This window comes from Rattus norvegicus, chromosome 15 (assembly GCF_021556685.1).
Source record: "Rattus norvegicus strain SHRSP/BbbUtx chromosome 15, alternate assembly SHRSP_T2T, whole genome shotgun sequence".
Lineage (NCBI taxonomy): Eukaryota > Metazoa > Chordata > Mammalia > Rodentia > Muridae > Rattus > Rattus norvegicus.
The window spans coordinates 28,540,294-28,559,726 of record NC_141548.1 but is presented as its reverse complement, the minus strand read 5'-3'; the positions used below and the strand labels follow the sequence as shown (position 1 = coordinate 28,559,726).

Here is a 19,433-nt window from a genome sequence, read left to right as displayed (position 1 = left end):
CAGTAGGCAGAAGTAAAAGCATGGTTAGAAGAAAGGTCAGAGTGGGAAACAGAACTTTTGAGACGTAAGTCAGGAGTAGCCTGAAAAGAGGAATGATTTCTGACCCGAGGCTCAGGGTTTAGCTAGGATATGCGGTGCCCAGAGCAATATAGCTTAGTTTTACCAGATCTGTCTGCCCGCAGGTTCTCCCTCATAATGTTGAATTCATAGACGATATAGGGTACACTATGATATGACCATGGAGAGTCACCAAAAGCATGCGTGTGACACACACACACACACACACACACACACACACACACACACAGAAAACCTCCAAAACCCCAAACCATATTCTATAGCATCCTGACAGATTATCCCTGATACATAATCTATTTCTGCTTCCTCTTTGCTAATGGCAATGGGCATCTCCTCAGGTTGCCTAGGGTGTCTGTACACACTCCCACCCTTCTAAGCTCCAGCGCTGTCCTTTGTATCCAAAACCAGGGTCTATTTTCTGTTGTGAGGGAGGCAAGACACTCCACAACTTCCTCAGGGGAGGACCAAGAGGCACAGGTTACCCCACAGGATGAGTCACAACTTCTTTAGGGAAGACCAAGGCGCACAGGTTACCCCAGCAGAGTGAATCTGGGGTTTTAGCTCGTCCCTCTCTTTCTTTGGTACTGGAGATCAAACCCAAGTCCTCATGAGTACTAAGCAAGGGGCTGTCAAATGGTGATCTCTGCCTGAGGACCTGCTCTGCTCCAGTAAACTCTCTGAACTCTAGTTTCTCTCCCATTCATCACAAACGGTCTTCTTGTGATTGCAATGTGGAAACCAAACCAAACCAGTCCCCCAGCCTTAAAGCAGAGGCAGGAAAGGTCCCAGAAAGGTTACTTCAGACAACAGCTTATTGGTACCAGAAACATAAAGTCGGCTCTCTGAAGGACGTTGGTTGGAAGCCTAATTCTTGATTTTTCTTCTTAGGCATATATTGCCGAGACTGACATGATCTCGGAAGAGACAGAATGACTGGTCCCCTCCCCTGGGACAGGGCCAGCAGGTGTGGGCCTCCAAGAGTGTTGATGGCTGCTATGGGCGTAAGGCTTGTTTATATAATAATGTACATATTTTCACGTTCTTCCGAGGAATGTTCTTCCTGGTAATGTTAATGACTCCATGAAAATCAGAGACAGCATGAGTCCAGGAGGCAAAGGTGTGGCCGATGTCTCAGCCAAACGGTAAACACTGGGGCCTTCAGGACAGCCCTTAAGGCTGTGGAAAGGAACTCCAAAGATATGAGTTCAAAAATACATAATTTTTCAACTTTGCAAAAATGTAAGGAGGCAATATGAATTGTATAAGGGGCTTCACAGATCTAAAGGAACAGAGGCAGCTACACTGTGAGCAAGCCAGTTTGTCAGAAAGATACAAAGTCAGGCAGATTCCTGAGTTCTAGATCAGCCTGGGACAGAGGGAACTCAGGAGGTGGTGATTCCAGGGTGGGGTCCTACCCAGCCATTTTATTGCGTGTGTTGTGCTTGTTGTCTCTTCCTAAGAATCAAGGGGCTGAAGTCCCAGAATGCTGATTGGTGGGATGGTCCAGAGAGAACCTGGGATAAATAACTACTTAGAGAGATGACAGATTGTTCAGGATGCCTGTTAGCAACTAACCAGAGAAGGCTATCTGAAGAGAGAACATGGCTCTTGAAGAAAATTCTCTGGCTTTCTGATTTTGATCAGAAAACCCAAGCATTACTTGTAGAACTTTCCTAACGGGATTCCTGACTTGGTTGGAAAATTCAAGAATTTCTTGTAGCAGCTTTTCTGACTTTGGTCGAAAAAACCCATGAGCCATCCAGAGAGCTTTTAGAATTTTTTTACTAGCAGAGAGAGCTGTCTCAAGCTGAAAGAACGTAGGCCACCAGCATGGACCCACCATTTGACTTCACGTGGTTTGTTTTCCCTGCTCCCGGCCACCCCTTCTCTTGGAAGCCCTCTCCAAGCCGAGGCTGGTGCTTGTCAGAATAATATACAAAATATCCGAGGAAGTGTCTATAAGAGATGGGAAAGGTGACCTAGGGCATAAACAACAGTTCCTGGAAAGACATTCACACACTGAACATTCTGGCAGGCTGATTGACTGATTAGAACTTAAATGACTGTGGAGAAGTTGGAATGTTGCAGGTCTGGTGCTTAATTACAGTTTATTCTAGGCTATCTTTAGCCCCCTCCCCTCCCAAGTAGCCATTCATTACTCACCTTGACATCTTTCTATCAGGTAAAATCTTCTGGGATGAATTAATAGACCATTGGCTTTCGCTCACCCTGGATGTCAACAGGGTTAAGAATGTCATCAGACAGTAACTGAGGCCTTTGACGTTTTGATTTATGACTCTGTCCTGTCACTATTAAAACACACTGATTTCTGGCATGGTTTGGCACACCTTTAAACCCAGCACTTGGGAGGCAGAGGCAGGTGGATCTCTATGAGTTTGAGGTCAGCCTGGTCTACAGAGTGAGTCCCAGGATAGCCAAGGCTACATAGAGAGTCTCTGCGTCGAAACAAGAACCGAACCAAACCAAACCATCAACCAACCCAAAAGCAGCAACAAACTCCATGCGGATGTCACCATGGTGGAACTCGGAATGTGAGGTGACCTCAATCTTTTCTGGGACACAGCCACACCTATGTGGCCCCAGAGAAAACTCCCTCTGTATTTTACATCATCACAGGAAGACATGAAAATTGACACACACACACACACACACACACACACACACACACACACACACACACACACACACTCCTGATTATTCCACCAGCCTGAATCACCTCTCCTCTTTGTCTTTAAGACTCATTGTTCTTCCTAGCCATCTTCTGTTACAGGCTCCCTCAGGCCGAGCAGGCAGAGCTGCCTCACTTCTTTCCCACCCTGGTTCTTATGCCTGCCCCTGTTCCCAGTGTTGCTTCAATTTGTGCCTTCTGAAAGCACGCAGACCTTCTCCTGGTCCAGACACTCTCTCCCTGGTGCTCTCCAGATGGGCCCACCCTCTAGCTTTATTGTCTGTTCTTGACACAAGATCCTTTACACTAAACACATGTCTGGCCCCGGTTGGTAAGAATTTGGGGAAAAAGAAGGGGAGGAAAGGAAAGGATTGGTGGCTCTGGAGCGGAGGCCAAAGGGGAATCCAGGATTTCTGGGATGGCACAAAGAATTCACGCCTCATCAGCCAGTTGAGGTAACAAACCCCACCTCCTCTGCCTCCAATGCTAATGGCACCAGCGATCCAGAAACATGGAGGGAGCCACGGCAGGCCAGGGCACTTCCGTATCAGGTTCCTTTCTTAGTTATACGAATTCCTGTGATGGGTACAGTTCTCTAGCTTCCACACAACTTATCCCGCCAGAGTTCTGGATGCCATGCAGGGGACAGATTTGTGTCCCCGCAGGCCAGGCCGACCCATCTTTATAGAGCACTAACAGCCATTTCTATCCCCAGGCTTCTGTTTGGCTTTACTTAGTAAGACGTTAGCACATCAGAGCAGGGAAATAAGATTATTCTAGCGCCTTCCTGGTTGGGCCTCCCTAGATGGAGGACACAGCTCTCGGGGCTGGTCCTTTCTAGTTTCTACGGGGAGCGTGCTATTACTCAGCTCAGGGGATTGCAGGCTTCTTGCTTTGTTTAAACCCTGCCCACACACATCTTACCGAATACCCTCCCATTCAGCTTCCTCAATTATGCCCCACACTCTGCTCCGCTCTGAGATTCTAACACAAATGAACGTTTGGAAGAGGAAGCACAAGGAAGAAGAGACTCTAGGCGAGCTTTTTAAAGTTATAGGAAAATGAGCTTTGAGGCCCCACTGGCTGAGAGATCAAGTTCCTTAACTTTTCTGGATGCCGGTTTTCCTAGGTTACTACCGGGATAATGGCACTGCTGGAGTTGTGCCAGCAAGGCAGTCTGTGTACAAACAGCAGTGCAGCACCTGTCACATCACAGGTGTTCTCTGTCAGAGCCCGTGCTATTGGCACACACCAGCCTCTCCCAGGGGCCTTACTCCAGTGCATCTAATGCTCACACACACAACGGGACAGACTGTGCTCTAGGGAAAATATTCCCCTCTTCTCTCTCCTATCATTGCCCACCTATTTGGTTTCCCATTGATCCCTGGTTGTGTGGAGACTGGATTTAGATTTCTTACTTTTCCAGGAGGGGAACATGGCAGAGAGAAGACTGAGACATGAATGAACTCAGGAGAGTTTTTCATGCAAAGACTGTTTGGGCCATCATATTGAAAATCACAAGAAAGGGCAAACTGGTGAGGGCTATTGAGCTGCAGAACCTGTTTGTCCTTCCCCAATTCTTCCTTACGTGAGATACTCCAACCAGGCGAGGGCAGAGGAGCCGTCCTCCTGTCTGTCCTTGATTCAGGGGTAGCTGGCTTCTGCACTATCTTTAGTAGCAGTTGGTCAGGGAGACAGAAGAAAAGTCACTAGGTGGTTACACCTCAGATAATCACACTAGGTATTTATCTGGCGCCGGTCCCCTTCTGCAAACACTGGTTTTTAATCCTTCAGCCCGTGGCAGCCAGAAAGAGAGAAGCTCAGAGGGTAGCAGTAGTGTCCCGGAGGCTACACAAGACTCAGTGTGAAAATAGAAACTCACTGGGGTTGACAGCAGACACTGAGAGTCGGGTGAAGTAGTTCATGAAGGAAAAATATCTCTCCCCTAGTTTCTGTTTCTAAACGTCCATCTTCCTCTAAATGCTGGTTTGCTTCTCAGCTATCATGGGTAAGGGAGTAAAAGGTTGTTGACATTTATTTTTAGCAGTCCTATGTTTGGAGGGGAAATGGCCTATAGCCACTAAAATGACTATGGTCCCAATTCTATTCCACCCCCTTTTCCTCTACCAGAGACAGGATTACAGTGAGATTGAAGGGAACAACGGGTAAAATGGGAATTTTATTACACACAATAACAAATCTGGAGTGATGGTCTTGATACCAATTTTCCAGTTAAATAGGCATGTAACCAAAACATTCTTTCTAAGTCCCAAGCAAGGACGGGATCTCACGTATATAAAATCTGGGTTAGTCTGTACCTAGTAAATGTTTAGTCTCACTGAAAATAATGTCTGAGGACTTAAGTTATTGAGGGAGTGTCCTCAGGAGAAGTTATCCTAGGTCTAACAGGGCAGTGAGGAATGTATCAGGCCCACAAAGCAATAAGGGCCATGAAGGCAAACCCGGCAGCCACACAGCCATACTTGGCCAGAGGGGCCTCAGGACAAGCCAGCTCCCGGGGCAAAATTTCTAGGAAGGTGACATATAAAAACGTGCCAGCTGCTATGCCCTCTAATATCGCCTGGGCTAATTCCTGTGCTTGTCCTGAGGCTCCACCAGCCACGGTCAGCCCTAGGGCTAGGCCCACAGGAGACATGAGAGCTAAGGACAGTATGCAGAACGTGGCCCATCGTGGTCCAGTGCCGATCTTCACCAGCCTCAGGCCCACGCTGAACACCACAAGCCCCTTATGAGCCAGCACAGCAACGCAGAGCTGTACAGTAGCTGCCACGGTTGCCTGCAGTCCCACAGCTAGACCTTCGAATACGGAATGAAAGGACAGCGAGAGCAGAAGGATGAGGGCGCGGAGGGGACCCCGTGAGGGTGAGGGTATGGGTGGATGCTTGTGGAATCCGAAGGCATGAGTCCCTCCCCATTCCTCCTCCTGTACTGTCGATCCTCCAGCAGCACCGTGACAGCACTGCAAGGCCAGCGACTCCAAAAGGAAGACAAAGAAAAAGCCCAGGGAGATGACAAGTTCTCCGTAGGGGTACTCCACCTAGGAACAGAGAGAGGAACCATAAGCCAGGGCGGAAGGAGACAATACACGGAATGGACACGGGACCAGGAGAGGAGAATGGAAAAAAATGGCAAAAGGACAAAAAGGCGCACGGAGCCCGAGAGTAGACGTACAGAGGAGAGAGAGACCCAGGGGGCTGAGGGCAGCCGGTCAGAGTGTCTTAGGTAGGAAGGGTGGAGTCAACCAAGAGCCTTTTCTGAGGTCCACGAACAAAGGATTAGGCCCGGCACTGGCTTTCTCTAAATTATTTGATCTGAGAGAAGAGAGTCCCGGTATCCTTCACTTATCAAAGGGGGCATGAAAAGTCCAGGCTCTCCTCACTCTCCAGACAGGGGCTAATAGTAGATACTTACGTAACTGGCAGCAGCATCACGAGAAGAATTCCCCTTACTTCCTGTACTATTCTAGGAAGGCAGAAACAGAAATTAGACTGAGTCTGAGGCAGCTCTAGTCCTTGTCCTGCCTGCCCTTTCAAGCACCAAGCTTTCCTTGGATGCTCACCCCGACCACCGCTCCCATTCCTACCCAACAGCTGCTGTCCCACCCGTGGGCTGTGCTTATCTAAGCGGTCCCGATGTCTCTAGCTTCTGTCTATCAGCCCGGCTCCATAACCCTGACACTTGATTTCTGTGCTACCCACCTGCACCACGAATTTCTGAATTTCTGACTCAATTCCCTCCAGGGCTTCAGCAGTCATATGCATCAACCCTGCTCCCAGGAAGACACCGGCAGAGGTGCAGCCCAGGAGGCTGAGAACCCTGTGGTGGTGACCTAATAAAAGAGCCGGGGTTATTCTCCAGCTAGCGACGAGGTCAATGGGAATGAATGAAGAGCAACAGACAGCGCTCCCCGCCGTCTTTGGAGGGATGTGAGAGAACCAGAGCCAGATGTTAGGAGAGGTCTGAGGTAAGACAGTGTGAGGGACAGAGTCAGTGGGGGCTATACCTGTTGCTGCATCCGTCTGGAACCATTTGACGTAGATGGGAGTAAGACCACAGCCCAGTGTGAAAACCAGGAGGGCAAGCACACAGCCAATTTTAACTCCTGGTAGCACCTCCATCTCTGGGGTGTAGGGTAAGCAGAGACCTCAGAAAGGCGAAAGCAGCGAGGAACGGTTGAAGCAGCCAAAGTGGAGTATTCCCTTGCGTGAATTTCAGGACTGTTGCTAACCCTCTTGTCCCTGCACTGTCTGGGTTTACACAGCCCTCAGCCGCATAGCTGACGAGGGCTCAGCCCCAGCCACCAACCCTCCCACTATCTGGAGGCCCCTCCCCTGCCTCACACCTTCCTGAGCTTCCAAACCAGAAACTCCAGACTCCCTGCCAGGTACAGCTCAGAGAAGTTTTCTCTTCTATGCTGTGACTAATCCAAGCGCTCTGAGGACTCTTAGTTCATGTCTGGGGTTGATCTGACCTCAAGTGTAACAACCTATGGTAGTTAGGTCCCAGTTATGTTAATTTGGTCCTGCCATGGTCAGGACATTTAATATAAGCCTTCCATAGGCTTGCTCTACCCCATCCTAAGTCTTACAGGTTGCTCTGCTGATACTTGAACTGAACCCTTTCAGAGAGGATTTGGGGCCACCTGAGGGTAAAGGGGGTGGAGTTGCTACTCTTCTGTGTGAATTAGCAAGCAAAGAGAGTCCCCTTTCCTCTAACTCTAGAAAAATAGCTCCAGGCATGGAAATTCCCAGGGATCTGTTCTCTTTCTCTCTCTCTCTCTCTCTCTCTCTCTCTCTCTCTCTCTCTCTCTCTCTCTCTCCCTCCCTCCCTCCTTCCCTCTCTCCCCCTCCCTCCCTCCCTCCCTCCCTCTCTCCCCCTCCCCCTCCCTCCCTCTCTCTCTCTCTCTCCCTCCCTCTCTCCCCCTCCCTCTCTCTCTCTCTCCCTACTGTTACAACATGGATACTGTCACTTTTTTTTTTTTTTTGACCCAGGGTCTCACTGTGTAGCCCTGGCCAGCCTGGAACTATGTAGACCAGGCTAGCCTTGATAAACTGAGATTTACCTGCCTCTGCTTCTCCAAAGCCTTGGGCTACTATGCCCCACCTGTCACTTCTGTTTCTGTGATGAAGCCCTCCCCATATCCCCCAGTGAAATCAGTCAATTGCTTTTTTCTCTTATATAAAAACTTAAAACACTTTTTTTTTATCTTTAAAGTTTGAGGAAACCCACAAACTTCAAACAAACAACACATTCTTTGTTTTAGTCAAGGTAAGCTCTGCCATGTCCCTGTTGACATCTAGTCCTAGAATTATCAACTGTTAATCTTGTCACTTTCATCATACAAGAAAATTTACAAGCTTTACGTGCTGGACCTCACGTGCTGGACCTCAGATTGCTGGACCTGAATGGTCTACCAGATGTCCCTCAGTGCCAAGAGATCTAAAAGCCTTGACCTTTATCAAAGCCTGTGATATTATCTGCTTGCCCCCAGCCCTCTTCCGTGCCTTCCCTTATAGCTCGGAATTATGCTTGCTGTGCAGGGGCAGACTTGAGGTACCCTTGCCTCACTGGTAGGTAGCCTCTTGTTTTGGGGCTTAACGTTTCTTGTTGTGAACTGGGGTTGTTCTAGCATGGAAACAGGAAATGGAAACAAACCAAACAAACAGAAGTGTCTGACTAGATTAACCTTGAGGGAAATATGAGGCAAACTCCAGGGAAAGAAACCAGTAAAGGAGTCGGCTAACTGCTAGTTCCCTCTCAGGAGGCCCGCATGACCAGTGGGTGAGCCCTGCTGAGTCTCTCACAGGGCCAGTGTGTCTTTCCCCACCATCCTCCATGTCTTTCAAGGAAGTGTCTCTTTGAAGCAGTGAGGTCTCTCTACACTGACATTGCACTCTCTTCATTACAGACAGGCCAGGACAACCGACCCCGTATCTTTAAGCAGTCATAAAATCCACCTCTGTTCTTTAAAAACATTTATTATTAAAATTTCAAACAAATACAAGCACAGGGGTACCAGAGCTGTCTTCCTGGACCAGGTAGCTTTGCCCTTGGCAGGTGTGACGGAGGAATATCCTTGTCAACTCTCAGGGGGCTCTTCAGCCGGGGACGGAGGAGGAAACTCGGATGGAGAGATCACAGGTAAAAGGTCTCCCCAGGAGCTGACGCGGGCACAGCGATATAAATCCCTGCGGCGTGAGAGAGAGAGAGGTGTTCAGTGGGCTGCGGGCTCTTGCTACACTCACTCAGATGGCCGTATCTCCTCTACCTGCCGTGCCGACGGGCTGTGACCACAGCGTGCTGCATGTGCCCATCTGGACAACAGAGGTGACAATGCACATGGCGAGGCCGTTTAAGAACAGGCTGCGTGATTCGGGGCCAGCGGTTAGCTTCCTTTGGAGAACCCCTGGCAAGGATTACCATGGAGAACGTTTCCTCCTTTGGTTTCTTATTCTACAAGAAGAATATGGAGCTGTTCAGAGGGAATGAACCATAGCTCCCTTCCCTCTGCATGCCTGAAGTCCTCCCTCATACTATAAGTCACACAGAGCTCCAGGTTATTCTGTTCGCCTAGGTTAGGCCATCTCACCTGCACAGCACTCCAGGGATACATACCCAGTGAAAGGGGATAGGCTGATAGGCCTGGGAGAAGCTACAGGCCAGGGACTTGGCGGCGTTCAGCTGAGGACAAGGAAGTTCATGGGGACACTGCAAACACATGTAAGATCCATCAGTAATGTAACAGGCTGGGGAGAAGGCTCATCTGGATCTGACCCCCTCAAATTCCAGAGGAAGGAAAGAGCAGATTCTTGAAAGCTGTCTAACCTCCACATGGCTCACATGTACCCCCATACACCTCATGCACCAGCGAAAAGTAAAATTAAATACATTTAAAGTCAAGAGGGGTCAGGAGGGAGGGAGCAAGGGGGACAAGGGGCTGGGAAGGCAGAGGGAACCATTGGAGGGGGTGTAGAGTGCTCTTCACGGACTACAATGAAGCCTGGATCTGGGCAGCAGGACAGGGGGAAGCAGTACTTACTGGGGCAAAGACAAAGCTAGGTCGCAGGTCCAGGGGCGACTTCTCTTTGTCCTGAAATCAAGAAGTGCTGCTGAACCCTGATCTGTCTTCACAGTCCACCCTCTGCGGCTGGCGAACTGAAGCCGCCTCACAGTAATTCCAATATTGACAAACCGTGTTCACTGAGGTAAGCTGACACACGGACCTACTCTTTCATCAGCAGCCTCCAGCCGAAACACTCTCACTCTGGCACAACTACATTTAGGATTCCATATTGGCTCACACTGATTCCCTGAGACAAGGTTCACCAACACCTTCAGTCAGGAGTCAGCAAAGTAGTTTTTAAGTCATCCAGAGAGCAAGCAACACCTGTTTCTAAGGTGCTCCGCGCTGCGGCCTGCTGTGTGAAAGTTATCCCATTCACGAACATGTACAGCTCCTAAGGCAACAGGTTCTGGGCTGCATTTGACCCAGAAACCCTCATTTGCCAACCACTTGCTGAATCATGACTTTGTGTGTCTCATCCTTGAGTCATCAGTGTAAGTGGGTGACAGTCGCCAGCTCGCCAGGGAGTAAGAGTAACTTATGTCAGAAAGGTAAGGACTGAACACAAGGGACCTTACCCCGAGGATCAGGTTCCTGGCGTCCATGAGAAGTCGGTGCCCAGCTTTTGTTCCGTTCTCCACCAATACCTGTTTAAAAAGACAGAAAATAAGCAGCCACTCGGCATCCCATGAAACAGCTGTCAGTCGGTCGGGGCACTGGCAGAGGGAAGGGGGCACTGTGTGAAAGGGGGACGGATACCCTAAGGAAGCGCACACATCTATAAAGGGAAAGACACTAGATGATGACGAGAGGAAAAGGCACAGGACCACAAAGACGCTTTAAAAACATGTGGCGGAGGGATTTCAACTCACCAGAAAATGGCTTGTCTTACGCCACAAGTTCTGAAGTACCTCAGTGCGATCGGCCCTGCTGGGTAGTTCACTGAGGGCGAAGGCTGATACTACTACGTCAAACTGGACCTGAGGACCAAGACGAGGGACACTCAGACCTGATATCCCCCTATCCAAAAGTACAGCAAAGTCCTGGCCTCTAAATCCTCCTGACCCCGGTGTCTTATTACGTAACCGTGCTGGACCTGAACTCCCAGCAATCCTCCTGACTCATCTCCCGAGTGATGCGATTACAGCTGTGCACGTGAGTTTTAAATGTCTTCTATTGCTTCTTTTATCTTCTAACACAGAAGGGTTTAGCGGCTGAGGCCATAGCTGTCTGTCTGTCACAGTGTATCTGACAACAGCCTACTTGCTACTTGCCTTGGGTGACACAGGTAGAAACTGTCTGAAAAAGACACCTGGGATACAGGGCTTCCCTGATTCTGAACCACCTATGGAAGAAAGACGGAAGCCAAGAGTGAACACGGACTTTACAGCCACAAGTTCAGACTCCATTAAGAGACATGCCTGGGACGAGAGGTGCAGGGCTGGAAGGGAGTATCACTAAAAACGGGCGATCTACAGACGCCTTCCAACCGCGGTGCGGTCCCACAAAGGACTCTAGCACTGTTCCACTATAGCAATGCAAGGAAACCTGGTTGTCTTAATTAACGGTGTTCTCAGTGTCCCAATGAAACACTTCCCTCTCCCCCCTTAGCTTTGGAAAGTCCTGGGTTACAGCTTGGCTCACCTTTAAGGAGCTTTTCAGCTAGACCCAACATGGCAGCTGAACGGTCCACACAGACGTATTCACGCAGGCTCTGGCCCCAAGTACTATGAGCAGCCCTGAGGCGGGCAAGGTGAAAAACACCAGTTCTTATGTCAGACTCATTCCTCCAAGAGTCCCGCTTGTCCTCAACCCTACCCTCGGGAATCATGGCGTTACAACAGATCATCTGACCATCTAACCTCTGTGGAATCATGGCTTTACATTAAAACAGATTATCTAACAGTATGACTTTACTTCCTGAAGGGATTTACAACTTCTGAAATAGAAGGGCGATGATTCAAAAACTGATCTGTAGACATAAAGATTCTGATGGTATATAAAAAAAGTCCATTCCTTCCGCTAAATTTCTTTCTCCTTTAACTCAAGTACTGAACCTTTTTCCTGTGCTCCTTCTGACCTTAACCCAAATGCCGCCTTCTAATCTGAGGGCAGCGACAGTTTTAGGTGCAACTGTTTTGTTCTTGTAGTATCCCAGTTTCCTGACACTGAGGTGGAATATGAAATCTGACTCATAGGGCAGGAGTTCTCAGCCTTCCTGATGCTTCGACTCTTTAATGTAGTTCCTCACATTGTGGTGACACCCCGCCCCCGAACCATAACATTATTCTCGTGGCTACTTTAGAACTGTAATTTTGCTACTGTTATGAATCACAGTGGAAATATCCGATATGCAGGGTATCTGTTATGCAACCCCCGTGAAAGGGTAGTCAAACTGCCAAAGGGGGTTGCGACCCACAGGTTGAGAACTACTGCTCTAGAGTTAGACCTGATAGGGCTAAGGGTTAACAAAGTTATTTACCAGGCAACAGAACCAGTGCCAGACCCGAAGTCCATCAACGTCTGTGGCTGGAACTCTGGGATTCGAGCCTGGATCTGAAGGAGACACAGAATAGCAATCAGGGCTTTAGCGACTATCAGGGAACTGTGACAGAGGAGAGAGATGAACGCACTTGTGAGATTCGCTAAAACATACTCTCGGTTAGGAAACACCTGGGTGATTCTAACCTTTGTTGGGCCGCAGGATTTTTTTTTTCCAAAGGATAAATAGAACCATTAATGTGTCTAAGAACTCCTACCACAGAAGACTAATTTACAGAAAACAAAATCAATGATAAAGGGGGTCAGGTTGGATGCGGAGAGATTTTTTACCTCATGGAATGCCCTGAAAACTGCAGCAAAACCACCGTCCAATCTTGCTGCCATATAGATCAGGCTCAGTTCTTCATTGTAGCTGCCATAATAATAATAATAATAATAATAATAATAATAATAATAATAATAACAACAACAACAACAACAACAACAACAACAACAACAACAACAATAATAATAATGTCAGATTGTCAATCCTCCCTAGGAAATAACCCAGCCCCAGATACCCTCTAAAGTTTATGAAACAAAGTACATGTCAAGGACTCTTCCGGTCAGTCCTTTCACCTTCTAGTACAGAAGATTTCAGACAGTTTTCTCAAACAGAGAGGTGATGGGCTCTTCAGTTCTGCTCAAAACATGTCTTCTTTGTACCCTTCCTGTAAGTCCTTACCTGAGTTCCTGCCAGTGGTAGGTAGTTTTGCGCAGGGCGTGCAGTACCGCCTCACGAAGTTTTTCCTCTGTCTGAGTTGAGTCTGGGGCGAAAAGGACTGGAGGTGAGGACCTCTGAGAATCGCTCAGATCCCATGTGGTGCACACCTCCCTGCCCCAAGAAAATGCTCAAAGTCTGAGAAAGAGGCCAAAACTTCAGGGAAGCGTGGTAAGACTGAGGGCCACCACCGTCAGAGTGTATCCAACAGTATCTGGCCTACGCAGTACCTACCTAATAGTATCCGGACTGCTAAAATACTAGTTTAGCCAACTTAACCCTTCCGAGTTTTGCTTCACAGCAGGCAGAAGCCTGATAAAAATGAAAACATTCTTTATATTCATTTATCGTGTGAGTAGAGGTCTGGTTCGGTTCTCACGTCCACCCACTTGGCAGAGAAGGTCATCGTCAGGTTTGGTGGCGAGTGCTTTTCCACTCTGTATCACCTCTCTTGCCCATGTGGTAAAAATTTAAAAGCTACGATAAGGGCGCCTTTATGGACTTTTCCGCCCCTTATACTTAGGAGTGAGACATCTTCAATTATTACTATAGAAAGAGGCTTGAAAATCCAAGTCTCGTGACTGTGTGGAGATCTGTACCACTGGGCAAAGTACTACAAACACCTACTGTGGTGGTTTGAATGAGAATGGCCCCGATTTGGTCCCCATTGGCTAGTGGATTGGAATACTCGGTCACTAGGGAGTGGCACTATTTGAAAGAATTAGGAGGTGGGCTTTGAGGTTTCAAAAGGCCATGGCAAGGGCAAACCTACAGATCCTGTAGAACTCTCAGTTCCTTCTCCAGCACCACGTCTGCCTGCGTGCTGTCACACCAACAATGGACTAAACCTCTGAAACTGTAAGCCAGCCCCAGTCAAACGCTTTCTTTTTTTTTTCCGGGGCTGGGGACCGAACCCAGGGCCTTGCGCTTCCTAGGTAAGAGCTCTACCACTGAGCTAAATCCCCAGCCCCACGCTTTCTTTTCTAAGAGTTGCCGTGATGGTTCTTCAACAACAGAACACGGGCTGGAGAGATGGCTCAGCGGTTAAGAGCACTGACTCTTCTTCCAGAGGTCCTGAGTTCAAATCTCAGCCACCACATGGTGTCTCACAACCATCTGTAATGGAATCTGGTGCCCTCTTCTGGTGTGTCTGAAGACAGCTTCAGTATACTCATATATAATAAATAAATATTAAAACAAACAAAAAACCAGAACACTAAGACACTACCCTTAACCAAGTACTGTGAGGAGTGCAGGGAGTACAGGGTTAGTAAAGGGCAAATTTGCAATAAGAAGTTCATAGTCTTAAAAATTAATCTGAAATGTAATCATTTTCTATCCCTGAAGTGGGTTTCGCACTTACTGGACAGCCATATGGCCTTTAGTCGCCGGACTCAAAATATAGTGGTAATCTATTTGACTTGCAGAGGTGGGGGAAAAAAAATCAAGAAAATCCAAAGACCTAAACTTCTGACCTTTCCCGAATCTCTTTCCCCAACCTGTGGCTCTATCTGCCTTCTAGGAGGGCATCATTTAGTAGGGCTGTTACTACAGCATCAAATAAGAAACGGCAGCATTCATCTGAGAGATTTAAATTAGTCCTTATTCCTAACTTCTCATTGACATTTCTATCTGGTTTACTTTTAGCCTTAAGCCCCTACCTTGTTTTTCCAGAAATTTCTTCTCAAGATAGGCGGCCCGTCTTTGCAACTCCTCCGGCTCTACTGGTAAATGTCGGCTCCAGAGATAGTTGGTGAGTGCTTGCACCTGCTTCTCTACACTGCGCTTGGGTCTCTCTGCGGTCACAGATAGAAAGAGTCACCGCATCGTGCTGACCTCGTTTTGTTTTCCTGGTTTCCCCTTCCCGCAGTTTCTCACCAAGAAGCAGTAACTGCGCGGCGTCAGTCAGTGCTTGCGGCAGATGTACGTGCGGAAGATGCAGGATGCCCGGATGCTTGCGATGGGGCTTCTTCCCCAGGAAATCGGACCTGTTGTCTACCTGGGACACACCGGGCACAAGGGCAGCGAATGCCTGCAGACAGCGAAAGAAACAGAAAAGTTGCAGGTGCTTGCTGTCCGAGGCATCGCCGAGGTCGCTGCTCCTCCGAGAGATGTCTCTGGAAACCCAGTTCTCCGCCAGCAGAGGAAGATGCACTTACTCGGGACTGGGGTCCTCGAAGGCTGCGGCACGATCTGCAGAACAGCAGCAGAAATCTCGATGCCCTGGCGGTGGCCATGGCTGCAGGACACACCGGAAACGGAAGTCCACGTGCCTGTGACCCTCAGCCCAAGCTGCTAAGAGCATCTTCCGTGGAACTTCGACCCGGACGGTATCTACTAATGAAAAGAGGAGAGTTTTTGCTAGCAGCCAATAAGCAACCTCTATGTACCTCTCTGCGACGGAAGCTGTATGTGGGAGGGGCTTAGTCTCCAGAAGGGGCGTGACCTCAGTGCTGCGCGTATCTTGGAGCCGGGCCAACCGGACTAGGGCTGGAGCGTGTTTTGTGAGGGGTTGGGGAGGGAGCAGTCTCACTGGGGGTGGAGATGGGGTAGAGGGCTGGGGGGTGGTGGTGGTGGCAGGGTGTGAGGGTTGGGAGAGCGGGGGTAGGGCTGGGCCAGGGGTGTGTGGGCTAAGCTGGGCTGGGCGGGGGGGCTGGGCTGGGTTGGGGGGGTCTGGGCTGGGCGGGGGTGGGGACCAGCGGAGCAGTGGCCGACGTAGGGCGGGGGCAAGAGTGAAGCTGAGCGTAGGGTAGGCAGGTGAAAAGCAAAGTGTTGTTGACTTTCTTTGTTTTCGCTTGGTGCTGTAGAATTCTGAGCCTTGGCTAGTTTCCCTTTATGAAACCGGACAATACCAATAACAAAAGTCAGACCAACGGTAATGAGAGCTAGTAATTATTATAGCTTGCAGTTTAATAAATATAAAACTTTTTTTTTACACTTGTTAGCTGTCGTCTGCGAAATTGCTCCAGGTTTTCCGTTAAGAGCTTCCGCATAGTACACCGAATTCCCACAATCCTGTCTCCACAAACCTCTGTTGCCGACTTTATTAATTTTTCCCGTGGTTAATTTACCCAAGTTCATGAACATATTAGGTGACAGCTAGGGAATTGAAAATCCGAGTTAAACCTTTAAACAATGCACCAAATTGGGTAGTGTTGGTCCTTGAAATACAAATGGAGAATTTAATGCTAAATGTTCCGAAGGGTTAACTGATGGCATTAAAAAAAAATGCCTTTTTGTAAATCCTCGGGTCCTGGCAGCAGTGGTTTACCTAGCTGTGGTTTCGTACTTAGCCTCCTGGGGGCAGAAGTCTGCTGACAGGACAAAGAGTAATCTACAGTCTTCAGTCCAAATGGAATAATTACAGGACCACATATGGGCAACTGTATGAGCTGGATACTTAGATGACTGGTTTGCATGTGGGTAGTAGAGGTTTGATTTTATCAAACGAGTCTCTGGAGACTAGCTGGAGTGTGCATGACAGCTGTGGAAAATGTGCTACCTACTGCAGTCTTTTGCAAGTCCCCCTCACCCCCCCCCCCCGCCCCCTACCCCCTCATCCCTATCCTTTCCCCTGCCGCACCCCAGCCTACACCAGGCCGGCCTAGAACTACAGAGACCCACCAACCTCTGCCACCCAAGTGCTGAGTTTAAAGGCCTATGCCACCAATGCCCAGCCTATGTTTTGCAGTTTTTATACTTTACTTTTTGTTTCATGTTAAATTACTGGCTTGTGGGGTTGGGGATTTAGCTCAGTGGTAGAGCACTTCCGTAGCAAGTGCAAGGCCCTGGGTTCGGTCCCCAGCTTCAAAAACAAAGAAAAAAAAAATTACTGGCTTGTGCTGAAACAGTAAGATATCACTGCCACTTACAGGTCTACCCTGATAGAAGATGGATTGGGTTGGTTTTGTCGTTGTAGTCGTAGGCAGGTGTCAGAACATAGGATATGGAGAACCTTCTGGGGTCTGGCATTTGGTAGTGAGATTCTAGAGCAGTGACAGTGGATGCCTTTAAAGTATTGTCGTAATGATCCAATATGATGATGTCTGGGTCAAAGTAAACCTTCAATGAACCTATGTTGCTATTTTTATATGTACTCTTGGGATTCGAAGAGACATGACTATATATTTAAGTTGATATTCTTCATCCATATCATTAAAAAAAAAAAACCAGACAAGAAAGAGCAGCAGTTTGGGGGCCAAGTGAGACTGAGCACTGGGGAATGGGATGAGGTCAGAGACTTGCTGGTGTCTGTGAAGGACATTCCTCTTTTCCCTGTCAAACTGATAATAGACATGTGCCTTCCTTTTTCCTGCTAATGACCTAGTAGGCGATATCAAGTAACTCACAGAGATCTGAAAGCTTCCGCCTCCCGAGTTCCTCCAAGTGCTGGAATTACTGGCACTTTAAGTTTGGTTGTCAACCTAGCCTTGAAGGACTGAGCCGTGTCTCTCTCTCTAGCCCTAAAGGCAATTTAATGACTAAGATTTCATATCAAGAAAATGGAGCCTGCTGGGGAGAGCTTGGCTACCTAGGTGCTATATAGATTATGTGCTTACTGCTTATGCTAGGGTGTTTTTTTTTTTTTTTGTTTTTTGGTTTTTTGGTTTTTTGTTTGTTTATTTTGTTTTTGACTTGACAGAGCTTGACCCAAGCTAGGATCATTTTAGAAGAGGGAACCTTGGCTGAAAAAAAATGTCCCTATAATAGAGTGCCAAGGCTGGGGGAGTATTTCTTTTTTTTTGGTTCTTTTTTTTTTTTTTTCCAGAGCTGGGGACCGAACCCAGGGCCTTGCGCTTCCTAGGCAAGCGCTCTACCACTGAGCTAAATCCCCAACCCCGAGTATTTCTTAACTAATGGTTTATGACACCACTGTGGTTGGTGTCACCCTTAAGCACTCTATGCTTAAGTAGTCTATGGCTTCTGTTTCACTTCCCACATTCGGGTTCCTGCCTTGACTTCCCTCTGGGATGGGCTGCCATCTTCGAGGTAAAATAAACCATCTCCTCCCCAAGTTTCATTGGTTATGGCTTTCATCACAGCAGCGGAAAGCTGGGCTAAGACAGTGCTGTTCTGCAGAACTCTGACAGGGCTCTACCAAGGTTGGGGGGAAGCTCTTCCTGTAGCTACAGGTTTGAACGGGAGATGTTTTGCTTAAAGCAAAAGACTGGTATTCAGTTCTGAGCACTCACATAAGACAGCTTACCACCGCTTGTAACTCCGTGCCCAGGGGTCCAATGTCTCTCACCTCTCCGGGCATCTGAACTCATATGGGCACATTGCCTCCTCTCATATAATTAAAATAAAACAAATCTTAAAAAAAAAAAAGAAAAGGAAATTTGGTTTTAGCCCTCGAAAGTTGTTGGGAAATAATTACTGTGTTGTTAAGACCAAGCATACAGAAAAGAGTATGGGAAACTGCTCAGCCTGACTGGTGAGGCAATGCAGCTAAACACGAGGGTGCAGGAACATTGCCCTGCACTGTGAGCAGGGGTGAGCTTCTCATGGAGCTGTTTGGGTTATAACCAGAGCCAAAGGGGTGCCCATGCTCCTTTGATCCACTGGTTCCAATTCTGTCCGGTCTACATCCTTCCCTGTGGTAGACTGGCAGATAGGAGTTGCATTCCATTGCCCCTTGGTACCACAAAGGACCTCTGCTCTCTCTGAGACCCTGAAACAGAGATGGCTGCTCCAATAAGAAAGACTGGCAGGCGTCTGGAGCCCAAAGCCTGAGACAGAAGTTCGTCCACGGCCTTTCTATCTGACAAGGCCCCTGATGGGGCAGGAGTGGCTTTCAGAAGGACTGTGGACATGACTGATAATTTGAGAATTACAAATCCAACAGAATTATTTTTATAAAGGGTTTTTAAAAAGTTTTGGAGAAGGAAGGGCAGTTCTGCCACACCAAAGGAGGACATAGAGTTTGTTTTTATATTTAAATGTCCTCTGAAAATTGAAAAACTGAAGAACGTTACAGTTGTCCTATTGTCACAAGGCTTCCAGGTGAAGAGGAGTATGTTTAAAAAAAGTGCTTGCTGGTCAGATGGTGGTGGTGTACGCTGTTAAAACCAGCACTCTGGAGGCAGAGGCAGGCAGACTTCTGAGTTCAAGGCCAGCCTGGTCTACAGAGTAAGTCCCAGGACAGCCAGGGCTACACAGAGAAACCCTGTCTCAAAATAAAATGAAATATACAATAAAATAATAAAATAAAATAGTGCTTGCTTAGAGAGAAGAGCCACATGGACATCAAACAGGGATCTTGGAGGTGGGAGAGCTCACAATAGCACTGCCACCACTCTGCCATGTGGCAAGAGGCCGGA

At 48.1% G+C, this 19,433-nt stretch overlaps 2 protein-coding genes across 5 annotated transcripts; both read right to left on the bottom strand.

Moving 5' to 3' along the window:
* Nucleotides 1-4,917: 4,917 nt before the first annotated feature.
* Nucleotides 4,918-7,030, bottom strand: Slc39a2 (solute carrier family 39 member 2). The gene is made up of 4 exons (NM_001107260.1): nucleotides 6,792-7,030; nucleotides 6,487-6,617; nucleotides 6,200-6,250; nucleotides 4,918-5,825 (listed from the first exon to the last, which is right to left on the bottom strand). Exons 1-4 carry the CDS (start codon nucleotides 6,904-6,906, stop codon nucleotides 5,193-5,195), a joined length of 930 nt encoding a protein of 309 aa, NP_001100730.1. The 5' UTR covers nucleotides 6,907-7,030; the 3' UTR covers nucleotides 4,918-5,192.
* A 1,718-nt stretch (nucleotides 7,031-8,748) lies between these two features.
* On the bottom strand, nucleotides 8,749-15,368 carry Mettl17 (methyltransferase like 17). 4 transcript variants are annotated; one of them, NM_001427254.1, is made up of 14 exons: nucleotides 15,273-15,368; nucleotides 14,992-15,145; nucleotides 14,775-14,909; nucleotides 13,078-13,159; nucleotides 12,684-12,765; nucleotides 12,334-12,407; nucleotides 11,496-11,590; nucleotides 11,126-11,196; nucleotides 10,724-10,831; nucleotides 10,430-10,498; nucleotides 9,828-9,878; nucleotides 9,404-9,496; nucleotides 9,057-9,241; nucleotides 8,749-8,976 (listed from the first exon to the last, which is right to left on the bottom strand). In NM_001427254.1, exons 1-14 carry the CDS (start codon nucleotides 15,348-15,350, stop codon nucleotides 8,868-8,870), a joined length of 1,386 nt encoding a protein of 461 aa, NP_001414183.1. In that variant the 5' UTR covers nucleotides 15,351-15,368; the 3' UTR covers nucleotides 8,749-8,867. The 4 variants fall into 4 exon arrangements, 2 of the variants coding, with proteins under 2 accessions (NP_001414183.1, XP_087441712.1); XM_087585586.1 differs by having other exon boundaries at nucleotides 11,496-11,578; nucleotides 15,273-15,366; XR_015637973.1 differs by lacking the exon at nucleotides 11,126-11,196 and having other exon boundaries at nucleotides 15,273-15,366.
* Nucleotides 15,369-19,433: the final 4,065 nt, after the last annotated feature.